Raw genomic sequence first — 14695 nt, forward strand, 5'->3', positions numbered from 1 at the left:
GTCTATTCTTGTTCTTAGAAATGAAGGCTATTCCATGCGAGAAATTGCTAAGAAATTGAAGATTTCCTACACCGGTGTGTACTACTCCCTTCAGAGGACAGCACAAACAGGCTCTAACCAGAGTAGAAAAAGAAGTGGGAGGCCGCGTTGCACAACTGAGCAAGAAGATAAGTACATTAGAGTCTCTAGTTTGAGAAACAGACGCCTCACAGGTCCCCAACTGGCATCTTCATTAAATAGTACCCGCAAAACACCAGTGTCAACATCTACAGTGAAGAGGCGGCTGCGGGATTCTGGGCTTCAGGGCAGAGTGGCAAAGAAAAAGCCATATCTGAGACTGACCAATAAAAGAAAAAGATTAAGATGGGCAAAAGAACACAGACATTGGACAGAGGAAGACTGGAAAAAAGTGTTGTGGACGGATGAATCCAAGTTTGAGGTGTTTGGATCACAAAGAAGAACGTTTGTGAGACGCAGAACAAATGAAAAGATGCTGGAAGAATGCCTGACGCCATCTGTTAAGCATGGTGGAGGTAATGTGATGGTCTGGGGTTGCTTTGGTGCTGGTAAGGTGGGAGATTTGTACAGGGTAAAAGGGATTCTGAATAAGGAAGGCTATCACTCCATTTTGCAACGCCATGCCATACCCAGTGGACAGCGCTTGATTGGAGCCAATTTCATCCTACAGCAGGACAATGACCCTAAACACACCTCCAAATTGTGCAAGAACTATTTAGAGCAGAAGCAGGCAGCTGGTATTCTATCGGTAATGGAGTGGCCAGCGCAGCCACCAGATCTGAACCCCATTGAGCTGTTGTGGGAGCAGCTTGACCGTATGGTACGCAAGAAGTGCCCATCCAACCAATCCAACTTGTGGGAGCTGCTTCTGGAAGCGTGGGGTGCAATTTCTCCAGATTACCTCAACAAATTAACAGCTAGAATGCCAAAGGTCTGCAATGCTGTAATTGCTGCAAATGGAGGATTCTTTGACGAAAGCAAAGTTTGATGTAAAAAAAATCTTATTTCAAATACAAATCATTATTTCTAACCTTGTCAATGTCTTGACTCTATTTTCTATTCATTTCACAACATATGGTGGTGAATAAGTGTGACTTTTCATGGAAAACACAAAATTGTTTGGGTGATCCCAAACTTTTGAACGGTAGTGTATATATATATATATAAAGTTTTTTTTCTCGCAACAATGCATTTTTTACTGAGCGCGACTTGTCTGGGAAATATGGTACTATTAATCACCAATTTCTGGTAATTCCAATACCTTTTCATACTTTTTAAACTTCATGCAGCAAGGCACGCTTTTGTTACACCCTTAGACTGGATTAGAAACAAATTTTTTTTTTATCATTTCTCAAGTTTGATTTCAAAAAGAGACAGATTTTGTCTGAACTCTAGATGATCGCTGTTATTGCCCCCAATTGTTTCTTTATATAGTAGTGTGAGAAATGCACCTAGAGGCTCGCCAGCAGACTTGTCTTCTTCCTGGTTTTGTGGAGCGCTGGTTTCCTCCAGTTCAGAGGTCATCTTCTCCATCTCATCAAAACTTTTCAGTTCGTCACCAACTCTGCCTTTGCGCTGATGGAAAACAATTCAACAGTCCATTACAATGGATCGAACAGCATTAGAAACAGCTCGGGTGTCCACCTGATATACATAATAATAACTTTATTTATATAGCACTTTTCTAAAACCATGTTACAAAGGGCTTTACAAAGAAATAAAACCAGATGAGATAAAAATAAGAATAAGACCAAATAAGTAAGAGTAAAAATAAAAACAGTATGAATAAATAAAAACAAATATCAAACATTTGTAAAAGCTTTCACAAAAACAAAAGTTTTAAGATGACATTTAACACTAGAACAACCAAGGCCATCATTTTATTGGCTTCTGGATTTTCAAAGTTTAATAACTTTGCAGAGGAAAAAAGATACAGACCTGCCGCTCCGTGAATGCTCCGAAAATTGCATATATTTGCATTAAATTGAGTTTTAGATCAATTGCACAAAAAAAGTTATGATAAGATCTACCTAAAACGACCATGAGCCATCAAAAAGACCGCACGTAATTAGCGCGTGATCGTGTACGTCATGTCACTATTTATGACGTGTGTTGGTCACATCATTTCCTTTGCAAAGTTCATTGCTCTGTCCTAGAAACACACTAGCGTTCTCCAGTGCAGAGAAATAGTCTAAACTTGAATTTTGATACATGTCTGGTTACAGACGCTGCTACAGACGCACCATGACTACCACCGAGGCATTGCAGTATTTACAGGCGTTGGACAGCGGCCATTTTAAATGGTTTGAAAAATAGTATTAAAGTTGTTAAAATGTTAATTTTGGGGTCAGTCGTTTCTTAACAGACATACTAACATATGTAATGCATTAATATCTCAATTTGGTGTTTACCTTGACAGAATATAGAGTTTAAAAACCGGCCGTCATTTTGATGGCCCATGGTAATTTTAGGTAGTGAAATCCCGGTCGTTCTAGTGTTAAAAGAAGCTAGAGACTTGGTTTGTCTTAGTTTGACAGGAAGCTAGTTCCATAGTCAGGGGGCTCTAACAGCAAAAGCCCAATCACCCTTTGTAACAAACCGACACCGGAGAATAACCAGCAGGGCTCCATCTGCGGATCTTAATGGTCGACAGGGTGTATACCAGGTCAATAAATCAGAAGTGCATGTAGGAGCAAGACTGTTTAAGGCCTTAAACGTGAGCAATAAAATTTTAAAACCAATTCTAAATATAACAGGGAGCCAGTGTAGGGAGGCAAGCACAGGAGTAATATGGTCATGCCTCTTTGCTCTTTGTCCCAGTAATGAGCCGAGCAGTGGCATTTTGTACCAACTGCAGACGGTGGAGGGAGCCCTTGCTGACACCAGAATAAAGTGCATTACAATAGTCAAACTGAGAATAGATAAAAGCATGTACAACTTTTTGCAGATTGGCAATTAATAAAAATGACCTAATTTTGGAGATTACCTTGAGCTGGAGAAAGCGTGACTGAACAACACGTTTGATTTGATTATCAAAACCGAGGTTAGCATCGAATATTACCCCAAGATTCCCAGCAGCCTGGTTAAGACTACTTGGGCTCCAGACTCATTTTTGATATCTGAAAGTACAAGGGATATAATCCACTTAGGTCTTCATGACATTATGATTAAGTATGGTGTGCATCCCTGGGTCGTGACATTATGATTCAGAATGGTGTGCATCCTACAATATACCTGTTGCTCATATGTTTTCAGGGCCTTCTTGACATTGGAGATCTTTGGAGTGCGAATTGGCAGGTTCTTGATTTCGCTGGGAGTAGAAGCACTGAGGTCACCGACAGTTTTGATGTTTTTGGCTCGCATCAGCTGCCCGAGTCCACGAGGCCTGCGAGGCAAGAGTTTAAAAAAGCAACTGGTTCATCATTTATGGCTTGTTTAAATGGGGAAATATGTTTATTACAAGTAATGCCATTGGTACTATAGCAGAATGTGTGTCAGTTATATGTACATTAATCCAGTGCTGTGCTCACCACATGTTGGAGGTAATCTGAGGTAGCACGGCCTCCACAGGCATAGTGCAGCCCACTAGGGCAGGGTAAACACAGTCTCTAGGGATAGGCCGCGGCTCCAGACTCATTTCTGATATCTGAAAGTACAAGGGATAACAATCCACTTGGGTCTTCATTTTATCTACAAGCATTGGAAATAAAATTTGTTGAATGGTGAACCTGAGAAGAAGACAGCCTGAACAGGTTCAACTATCATCACTTGATGATGATAGTGAAAAACTGTCTTTCACTTGAGATGCCTACCAGACATTTCTTGGAGCTCTTGTATCCTGGGCTATGAAGATTTCTTGGACTTAAAATCAGAAGGCCCTTTGTGGGAGTACTGACATACTGCAACAGAGAGGAAGCTACTGAAGTCATATCAAAGCAGTTAATATGCCTGAAAAAAAATCCCAATTTAGGTTAAACTGTGGTAATTATCAAGTTGAGAAAGAAAACAATCGTGCCCTGCCTTGCACATTAAATAGTTACTACTAAGCTTCAATATCATAATCAGGTCTAACTTGGGGGCTTCATACCTTCGGCTGTTGGATGCCACTTAAGGCTTTGGACCTTTTTGGGGAGCTGGATCTTATGACGGGGCTGCGACGGTCGATGTCATCTGCCAGCTCCTGGTGTTGGATTGGATTGGCAAAAGACACCCGCCTGGACTACAGAATGAATGAGACAGATAATACATAAATGTACATAGGGTAATTTTCCACAGCGAGTGACAAAATCAGCCAAGAGTGGTCAGGTATTCTACCAGAAAGGGCTGATGCCAAGATTTTTCTACATAATATTCTAAATTTGTAAAAAAAAAAAAAGTTTTAAAATTTACTGATGTTACCTTTAAAATTGTATTCAAAAGTAGGATTATTTTTTTCTGTGTCCTGCAGTTTCCCACTGAAGATTAAGCCTCAATGTTGTCAATTTATTACTTGTGGAATGTCTAAATGAAGCCGAATGTGTTCTACTGCACTCCCTAACCTTGAAGTAGAGTTCCGTGTACCTCAGACTGAACGTCCTTTTGGATCTCATCTTATCTCCCCGACCTTATCTCTACTACTTAAATTTACAAATTGTTATAGAGCTCGCCCTTACAGAAAAACTGCACTTGCATTATCTCCGTGTGCATGTAATATACCAATATATACCACTCAAAAACCTTGTTTATTGACCAGAAAAGGAACCTAGAAGATTTTAATCCTAGGAAAACAAAAAAAAATTAATCTCCCATTACCACCAATAACTGCAATACTTTAAAAGCTATTAGTTACTCAACATGTTCCAGTAAATTATTCAGTATGCTGCCGTTATGTAGATTATGTTGATAGTTGGTTGTTCAACGATAAAAATATTCTGTTAATCAAAAATGGTGATGTTGATATTTGGCATTTATTAGCAATTATAAATATTATTGTATCATGACCAAAAAGGTACTGTTAAGTGGTATAGTTATGCACCAGTATTAATAACAGGTATTGACATCGGTACTGATATCAATAAATTGCTGAACTATACCCAACCTGACGGGCACTGCATCAAAATTTACCTTTATGAGAGGTGAGGGAGTCTCTTCTTCAACTGCTCTCTTCTGACCCTTCTTGAGAATGCTGGTAGATGGGGAGGCAGAGGGAGACCATGTTCCCCTGGTCCTCCCACTGCTGGGGCTCTGACCAACCTCTGGCTCCATCACGGCTTCAAGGCCCTTCTGCTTAGCCGGGGAATCCTGACCCAGATCCTTACTGGGCATGTCTGAAGACACTGAGGCACAGCCAACACTGGCTAGAGGAACCTCTAGATCCATACAGTCTACATCTCGCTCCCTGTTGTCCACTTGAGTTTCTGGTTCATCATCACACTCCAAATCAGGGGCACTGTCTTCTTCTGGCCTTTCTTGGACAGGTTCACTGTCTTGATCATCACCCTGCACTTCTCTTTCAGGTGTGCTAGTCATTATGTGCTGGAACTCTGGTGGGCCTTCGGTGACAGAGTTCATGTGCTTCTCTGCCTCTGCAAGCTCATCTATGGGATTTTGACATGCTTGCTGGTCTTGTCCAGTGGTAGTAACAATAGCTTTCTCAATTTTTTCCTCCAGTTGAACGCTGGAAGGTTCTGGATAGTCCGAGTCAGCAACGGTCACCTGTTTTTCAGATACTCCCCCCACAACCTGCTCCACTTCAAGGACTTTCTCCTCTGACGACTCCGAGACCTGCAGACTTAGTTGCTCCGCTCTTTTACCGGAGGGTGTCAATAAGTTTGCGGAGGACCCGCTGGCCTCGGGAGAGGAAAATACATTCATTGGTTCCACAGACACATTGTTATCTGAAATAGAGTTTCCCTCAGCTGAGGGCACAAGCATCTCAGAGGACAGCTCCTCTTTATGCTGTTCGGCCTTTGTCACATCAAAGTCTATGCTTTCTGGTTCCGCTGAGCCCATGATAACTTGCTCCTGTGAAAAAGAGGAATCACTGTCTAACTCGACTTTGGATTGCCTCTTTCCACGCCGCCTTTTGCGAGTTGAAATTCTACAGTTTTTGCCCTTTAGTTCTTCAGGTTCAGAAGGCTGTGTGCTAAGAGTGTTAGCTTTGCCAACTACAGGCTTTAACGCTATATCATTTATATCCACCTCAATGTGAGATTTTTCCTCGTTTTGCTCTTTGACATTTTGTGTGACCTGAGCCAGTCCTGAAACCTGTGAATCATGACTGCTCAGCGATTCCGCTGGGGTTTTGGTTTCTATAGGTGTGCTGCTTTGTGGGACTGCATTCTGAGAAACCTCTGAATTGTTTTGGGCAACTTTCTGGTCCACTTTGTGTTCTCCTGATCTAAAAGTCAGTGGGCTTGGAGACGCCAATTTAGGTTTCCTGCCTCTTCGTTTGGGCAGAGGGGAGCCCTCTCTGTTCTCAGATGACTCCGATTCTGATGTCTCCATATTGGCTAGTAAGGCTTGAGATGATCTCAGTCTTGAATATCTGCCCCTGCCTTGGGAGGATTCTGCAATATCCAATGACTGGGAACTCTCAGGGGTTAAACTAGGAGTATTAATGGACTCCCCTTCCACCTTGCTCTTTCTGAGCCTGCCCCCAAGTCTGCCCTCTGTTTTACTAACATCTGAGATAGATGCTTCAGACTCAGTCTTGGTCTCTTTTTCTGCTGAGTTTTCCGCTGCCTCTGACAACGCCTTGCTCCTTCTTTTTGATCTACCTTGTGACTGGCTGCCAGAGGCTGAAGGAGTGAGATTTTGAGAGTCATCCTGACTAAGTTTGTCATTTTTACCATCTTTTGCCTTGTGTTTGTCTTCGGTGAGCTCCTCCGGTTCATTTGCCAACTTGCTTCTCCTCCTCATTCTTCCCTGGAAAAGGCTATCAGTTTTAAGTGATGGAGTGTTTTGCTGAGAGTCACTCTGGTATGGCTCAAATTCATCCTTTTCGGTCTGTTCATCAAGGTCAGACACTGAATTACTGAGTTCTTTGCGCTTCCTGCTGGGTCTACCTCTGGACTGTCTTTTAGATGGAGATTGTGTGGCCTCCTCTAAGTCAATTTGGCTAAGCGCCTTTCTTTCATTTGGAGGTCTACCTTTACGCTTACCACCTCCAGTTTTGAGTTTGCTCTGCTGATTGAGTTCAACCTGTGATTCGTTATCATCAGATTGCGTCTCACTTTGTGAGTCCGCTTGGCTCATCTTGTTCACTACGGTCCATTTCCTCTTGTGTTCATTACCAAGCAGATCCTCTGAACTGCCGTACAGGTTGGTCTTCCTGTGTACTCGTATCTGGGAGCTGGTTTGACTCAACCCGTTCTTGTCATTCTGAGCCTTAGATCTCAACTTGTCTCTGGCACTGACCTCAACCTCAGCAGCCTGCTTATTTCTCCTGGTTAGTCTGCCTTCTGCCTGTTTGTCAAGTAGATTTTCCTTTGGTGAATTAACTTTCTTTGCCTCATCAGACTGTCTCTTTTTCTTCTGCCCATACTTCTCTTCAAGCTCTGCTGGGTCTACACCTGGGAGCTGTGGCCTGATCCTGTGGCGCCCTGACCTCCTGGGTTGACATGGAGAGCACTCTGTTTGGGAACAATCAGAGTCCCTCAGAGTTTCTTCCAATTCCTCCCCCTGACTTTGGGGTTCAGCTTTTTCCGCTGTGGGAGCGCTCTCTGTTCCCATTTGATCCTCCAAATTGGTCTGGGTGTCTGGAATGACATCGTTGTCACCTTCTGTTCCTTCACTAGGAATTATTTCAGTCTTCTCAATTCTCACTGCAACCTCTTTACTTTCCTCATAGGAGTCTGCTTTAGCCTGCTGAGAGGCCTCAGTAACTGGGTTCCCTTCCACCATTTCCAAGGACTCAGACGCCTGTGCTGTAGCAGCCCGTGAGGTCTGAGATAAGGGGGATGTAGTGGTGGTAGGGTCCTGGCTACTTGAGGGCTTTGTCAGGGGACCAGTGAACTTGGTCACATTAATGGGACTGGCAGGTTTACCATCTGAATACTTCTCCAAAGTAATAAAAGACTGGCGACGGCTGTTGGGTTTCTGAGGTGTTCCCGAGATCAAATCAGAAGAACCAGATAAGTTAGGACTGGTGATCTCTGTGGGCACACTGTCCAAGTCCTCTGTCCCAAAATCACTTTTGGCATCCTCCGTTGAGACATCAGTTGGTTCTAGTACCATCTCTTCTGGCATGTCATTTCTTGGCTCTGTGGCAATGTTCTCCATGGTGTTTGGCCTGGCATAATCTTGGGTCTCCTTTGTTAAAATTTCAGGCCCTCCCTCAATTTTGATGTCTTCTTGATGAACCTGATGTAAACAATATATAAATTACAGATTACTTTACTTGAGATATTAGCTTCAATACAGATTCCATATTTCCCAATTTTCACTCTAGGAAAAAAAAAAACATGTTACAATCCTGTACATTTTCATGACAAGAACATCATTACTATACTGCCTTCATCAGGATTTAAGGAAAAAATACACATTTTATACATATGCATTAACAAAGGAACATGACAGAGGAAGATGCAGAAGACAGGAAGAAATGGAAACGGATGATCCACTGTAGCAACCCCTAACAGGAGCAGCCAAAAATAGTAGTAGCAGATACACATGCAGTAATGAGGACACCTCCGCATTACTGAATATGCATAACACTAAGGGTTAACAAACAAAACAACCTATTAACAAGCAGGAGTGTACTCAGTAAAGTGCAGATCTCTGCCAGTTGTACATATCTCCCTACACACGGACAGAAAAACCAGTGTTTTCCTGCCATTATAAGACTTTTGCAGAGCACCCAAGTTGACTGAACGGAAAGTATGGGGGGGGGGGTTAATATGCAGAGCTCAAGTTAAAAAAATCTACCTAATAAAAATGTTTTGCCTGTCAGTCTGTGGATGTGCAGCCTCCTTGGCGGACCCTAACACAAAAGTGACCAAGTCTGACATGAAATGACAGAGATCAGGCTATCATAATTTCAAAGCCCTTATTAAACAACTTCAAATTTGTTTAGCCGTCATGGTTTCATGATATAAAATGCATGAAGGTGAATGCCTGCTCCGCTGATTGACCTTCATTCATTCTAAAGCAATAAAACAAAAGTAAGGAAAAGACTTCAAATATGTTTAACCTTCACGGTTTTCATGATATAAAATTGATGAAGGCCAATGGCTGCTCTGCTGATTAACTTTCATAAAATGGTAAAAAAAAACAAACAGCTCAGCCATGGGAAATGTTTTATTTTATCTACTGAGATGATTTCCAGCTGTGACTGTAATTAATCCTAGTCTTGAAATTGTATTTTTATAGGGGAGTTTTAACATTGGCGACTACGGCACTTCCGCATGGTGGTGAGGTGAAGAAGTTTAATTATTTTTGGTGCATCCTCTGTTCCTCCAGTTCTCTTCTGTTGAGATCAGCAGTGAATTATTTGCTGGCTTGTGAAATACGACTGACTTCTCGTTTCCTTTCAAGACTCATACTCGAATAGAAAATGTTTTGGTTTTGACACTATCGCTGCCTGATCCAACTCAACTGTAGATGCAAGTCGGGCATCCGCACAGTTGACTCAAGAGTAGGCAGCGACAGAAAGCAGCATTGGATGAGCGAGCTAGAGAGTGACTGAGGAGAATGAGCAGCGATACCGAGGAGAGTGAGCAGCGATACCGAGAACAAATGTTTTTCGAAGGTTTTGAATCACCGCAACCATGAAAGGTTCTTCATCATACAGTCACAGCTACGCACAAAAATTTTTAGGTCGATAGATCCAGTAGTTTGCAAGATTAGCCGCGGATGCAAACACACACACACAAGACCAAATGCATCATCTCCAGGCTACCGCCAGGCGGTGATAATTATACACTGAGCCAACAGCTGAAACATACTGGATTTATCATTCCTATTTCACCACTGGTTGTAGCCGACTCAACTTTTCCTTAGTTAATTTTCAAAAAGTTTGCAAGTGGAGAATAAAGATGGGGTTAGTCCCAGTGGGGTCCTGCAAGGGGGTTGAGAGTTAATACATGGTGCTTTAGTTATTTATGTTGATGGGGGGTAGTCATTACCTGGCTGGAGGCCTCCTGGGCAGCTTCTTCTGCTGGCATTTTGTCCCTGGAAATGAAACGAGTTTCTAGCCTTAATAGATCAAAGTTCCCTTTTGACAAATTTCATTCTGGTGGTTGCTTAATACTTACAAAGAGTCTTCCTGGCTCTCGGTAAAAACCATCGCATCCTGAGAAGCATCTAGATTGTTGTACATGGCAGGGATGTCAACCCTTCACCAAAAAACAAAACAATGCTTTGCATAAGTTTGCAGGAACATTGCACATATCGACACGTTCGGTACGCCCCCTACGGTTCAATACGCACACGTGAACTGTGGTATTACGATATGTATGTCATTTTCCAATAATTTCTAAAACTTGCTTATTGTGCTGCAGACTACACACACGTTGTACATTCAGATCCACAGAACATCTCTGGAGCCTATCAGAATTTCCCTGGAGCCTATCAGTGCTCTGTATGCAAATATGGGCTGGAGAAGCGAGGGGAAACTACATTCATATATTCTCTCACCTCCAATGTGACAATGGTGAGAGCTAGTGAGACAAAGAGAAGCAAATTTAAAGAGGCACCGCTGTCTTTCAAATCTGCTGTCTACTACTACTACTTTTGGCTGCTCCCGTTAGCGGTCGCCACAGCTGATCATCCATTTCCATTTCTTCCTGTCCTTTGCATCATCCTCTGTCATGCCAGCCACCTGCCTGTCCTCCCTCATCACATCCATAAACCTGCTCTTTCGCCTTCCTCTTTTCCTCTTGCCTGGCAGCTCCATATTCAGGATCTTTCTCCCAATATACCCAGCATCTCTCCTCCGCACATGTCCAAACTATCTCAATCTTGTCTCTCTTGCTTTGTCTGCAAACCGTCCTCCTGAGCTGTCCCTCTAATATACTCGTTACTAATCCTTTCTTCGTCACTCCCAACCAAAATCTTAGCATGTTTTCTCCCCCTTTTTTTTCTCTCCACAATTGTATCAAGCCAATTAACCGACTCTTCCGAGCCATCCTGGTCACTGCTCCACCCCCTCTGCCGATCTGGGGAGGGCTGCAGACTACCACATGCCTTCTCGGATTCATATGGAGTCGCCAGCTGCTTCTTTCCACCTGACAGTGAGGAGTTTAATTTCACGCATATGTATTCCGTCTTGCTCCTACTGACTTTCATTCCTTTTCTCTCCAGTGCATACCTCCACTTCTCCAGGCTTTCCTCAACCTGCTCCCTACTCTCACTACAGATCAACCAGATAATGAACCTGTCATCACCATTGCAAACAAGAAAGGGCTCAGAACCGATCCTTGATGTAATCCCACCTCCACCTTGAACCCATCTGTCATTCCTACCATACACCTCACCACTGTCACACTGCCCTCATACATAGCATGCACCACTCCTACATACTTCTCTGCAACTCCCGACTTCCTCATACAAGACCACACCTCCCCCCTCAGCACCCTGTCATATGCTTTCTCTAAATCCACAAAGACACAATGTAACTCCTTCTGACCTTCTCTATCAACATTCTCAAAACAAACATCGCATTTGTAGTGCTCTTTCATGGCATGAAACTATACTGCTGCTCAAAGAAGGTTGAATCAGTTCATCTGGATACAATATTTAGTGACAGTTACGTTTCATCACTCATCTAAGTGACCTCTTAACTGACTGCAGGTATCCCCACCCTTATAAACAATACAGCGGCATAACGACCAAAACCAATGACCAGTTTCATATGCAAACATGAGCATGACCATTAACTAGAGAGCAATGTGTACTATTCACAGAGAGCTGGGGAATGGTTGCAATCACAGCATTGTAAGATGTTTATTTAAAATATAGACAGCAAAGCACCTACAGGTTGTCAAAGAAGCACTTTTCTTCTTTTTTTCTATTTTGTTGTACCTTAATGGTCCCCATAGGGAAATTACACACTGCATTTAACCCATCCTAGCTGTGTAGCTAGGAGCAGTGGGCAGCCACCATGCAGCACCTGGGGACCAACTCCAATTCGCTTTGCCAAGCGTCGGTCAGGGGCACAGACCGGAGTATTAACCCTAACACGCATGTCTTTTTCATGGTGGGGGAACCTGGAGCACCTGGAGAAAAACCTACTGCAGACACGGGGAGAACATGCAAACTCCAAAATGAGGACGACCCGGGATTTTACGTCAGATGACCTTCCTGACACAACCACTAACCCTATGGACAGGGGCACAGGGTGAAGTGCTGGATGCCATCCCAGTATTCATGGACTTGCACCCATGCCTGTCACAGTCAGGACACTGGCTTAAGTTCCTTTACATTACAACAAAGCACCGAGAAACACTTGTTGGTACTTTGGCAGCAAATCACAGAACGAAACTCTGTTGGGCGTGGAGGCGGTACGGGTGTCCTCATTTCTCAAGACTGGACATTCATGAAGCTTTCTCCCCTAAGCAATAACTCCTCCTTTGAATACCATGCAATCATGGTTACTGCTCCTATTCAGCCATTTGTGGTTGTTATATTCTGCCCACCAGGGTGTCAACTGGGGAACTGTATAGTCGAACTAGACATGTTACTCTCAGCCATTCCTGACGATGACACACCACTGATTGTCATGGGAGACATGAATATCCTTACTGAAAAAACCCAAGCAACTGACTTCCTGTCTCTTCTGTCCTCCTACAGGTCCCCACCCCTTCCACACACAAAGCAGGCAATACTGTTGATCTGATTTTGACTCTGAACTTCTCCACAGCAAATCTGACTGTCACACCCCTCCTCCCCCCCTACATCTGTCAGACCACTTCTTTATTCAATTTACGGCCTCCTTACTGGAACATCCTCATGTTCCTCCACAAAGGGTCTCCTTCCGCAGAAACTTCCGGTCCCTCACACCGACCCAGCTCTCCAATGAGGTCTTGGAGTACCGAAACAGTACCGTTACCCAAAAACCATCATGCATACTGAACCATGGGCCCACTGTACTGCTGCATCCCTAATATATAGATATCTGACCTTTTAGTCCTTTTGACTTCCTTCTGGTGCTCTGTTAGGACTCTCTCCTTGCTCTCAGGGGGAATAAAGACAAAGTCTATGGAGGCCTCTTCCTCCAAAACTACTCTGTTGGGGGGCTTGGGAGAGCCAAAATCCAGCTTTGTCTGTGGAGGAAAAGAAAGGTCAGACATTACAGGATGATGCTTCATAATATACACTACCGTTCAAAAGTTTGGGATCACCCAAACAATTTTGTGTTTTCCATGAAAAGTCACACTTATTCACCACCATATGTTGTGAAATGAATAGAAAATAGAGTCAAGACATTGACAAGGTTAGAAATAATGATTTGTATTTGAAATAAGATTTTTTTTACATCAAACTTTGCTTTCGTCAAAGAATCCTCCATTTGCAGCAATTACAGCATTGCAGACCTTTGGCATTCTAGCTGTTAATTTGTTGAGGTAATCTGGAGAAATTGCACCCCACGCTTCCAGAAGCAGCTCCCACAAGTTGGATTGGTTGGATGGGCACTTCTTTGAGCAGATTGAGTTTCTGGAGCATCACATTTGTGGGGTCAATTAAATGCTCAAAATGGCCAGAAAAAGAGAACTTTCATCTGAAACTCGACAGTCTATTCTTGTTCTTAGAAATGAAGGCTATTCCATGCGAGAAATTGCTAAGAAATTGAAGATTTCCTACACCGGTGTGTACTACTCCCTTCAGAGGACAGCACAAACAGGCTCTAACCAGAATAGAAAAAGAAGTGGGAGGCCGCGTTGCACAACTGAGCAAGAAGATAAGTACATTAGAGTCTCTAGTTTGAGAAACAGACGCCTCACAGGTCCCCAACTGGCATCTTCATTAAATAGTACCTGTTAGAGCCTGTTTGTGCTGTCCTCTGAAGGGAGTAGTACACACCGGTGTAGGAAATCTTCAATTTCTTAGCAATTTCTCGCATGGAATAGCCTTCATTTCTAAGAACAAGAATAGACTGTCGAGTTTCAGATGAAAGTTCTCTTTTTCTGGCCATTTTGAGCGTTTAATTGACCCCACAAATGTGATGCTCCAGAAACTCAATCTGCTCAAAGAAGTGCCCATCCAACCAATCCAACTTGTGGGAGCTGCTTCTGGAAGCGTGGGGTGCAATTTCTCCAGATTACCTCAACAAATTAACAGCTAGAATGCCAAAGGTCTGCAATGCTGTAATTGCTGCAAATGGAGGATTCTTTAACGAAAGCAAAGTTTGATGTAAAAAAAATCTTATTTCAAATAAAAATCATTATTTCTAACCTTGTCAATGTCTTGACTCTATTTTCTATTCATTTCACAACATATGGTGGTGAATAAGTGTGACTTTTCATGGAAAACACAAAATTGTTTGGGTGATCCCAAACTTTTGAACGGTAGTGTATATATTAAAATATATATATGGTTGAGTATTAAATGTACTTGCTCTAAAACTTCCAATGCAAACCTGATCAGAAATAGTTGGGAAGATCACATTTTCAATTATTGCCTATCTCTGATAACCCAGTGCTCAAAAAATCTGTTTGAGCAAGCACTGAAACCAGTGCTATCATTGCAACCTCTTGGT

At 42.8% G+C, this 14695-nt stretch overlaps 1 protein-coding gene across 1 annotated transcript in view; it reads right to left on the minus strand.

Moving 5' to 3' along the window:
- rif1 (replication timing regulatory factor 1) overlaps window positions 1-14695 on the minus strand; it is a 54035-nt gene that overhangs the window by 4982 nt on the left and 34358 nt on the right. Inside the window, exons 26-34 of the mRNA XM_056288913.1 lie at window positions 13120-13262; window positions 10254-10334; window positions 10125-10170; window positions 5122-8361; window positions 4106-4237; window positions 3831-3917; window positions 3549-3664; window positions 3253-3403; window positions 1470-1593 (exon numbers count right to left, since the gene is read on the minus strand). Of these exons, the coding sequence (XP_056144888.1) occupies window positions 1470-1593; window positions 3253-3403; window positions 3549-3664; window positions 3831-3917; window positions 4106-4237; window positions 5122-8361; window positions 10125-10170; window positions 10254-10334; window positions 13120-13262 (4120 nt within the window). The remainder of the gene's footprint in view (window positions 1-1469; window positions 1594-3252; window positions 3404-3548; window positions 3665-3830; window positions 3918-4105; window positions 4238-5121; window positions 8362-10124; window positions 10171-10253; window positions 10335-13119; window positions 13263-14695) is intronic.

Source organism: Lampris incognitus, chromosome 11 (genome assembly GCF_029633865.1).
Source record: "Lampris incognitus isolate fLamInc1 chromosome 11, fLamInc1.hap2, whole genome shotgun sequence".
Lineage (NCBI taxonomy): Eukaryota > Metazoa > Chordata > Actinopteri > Lampriformes > Lampridae > Lampris > Lampris incognitus.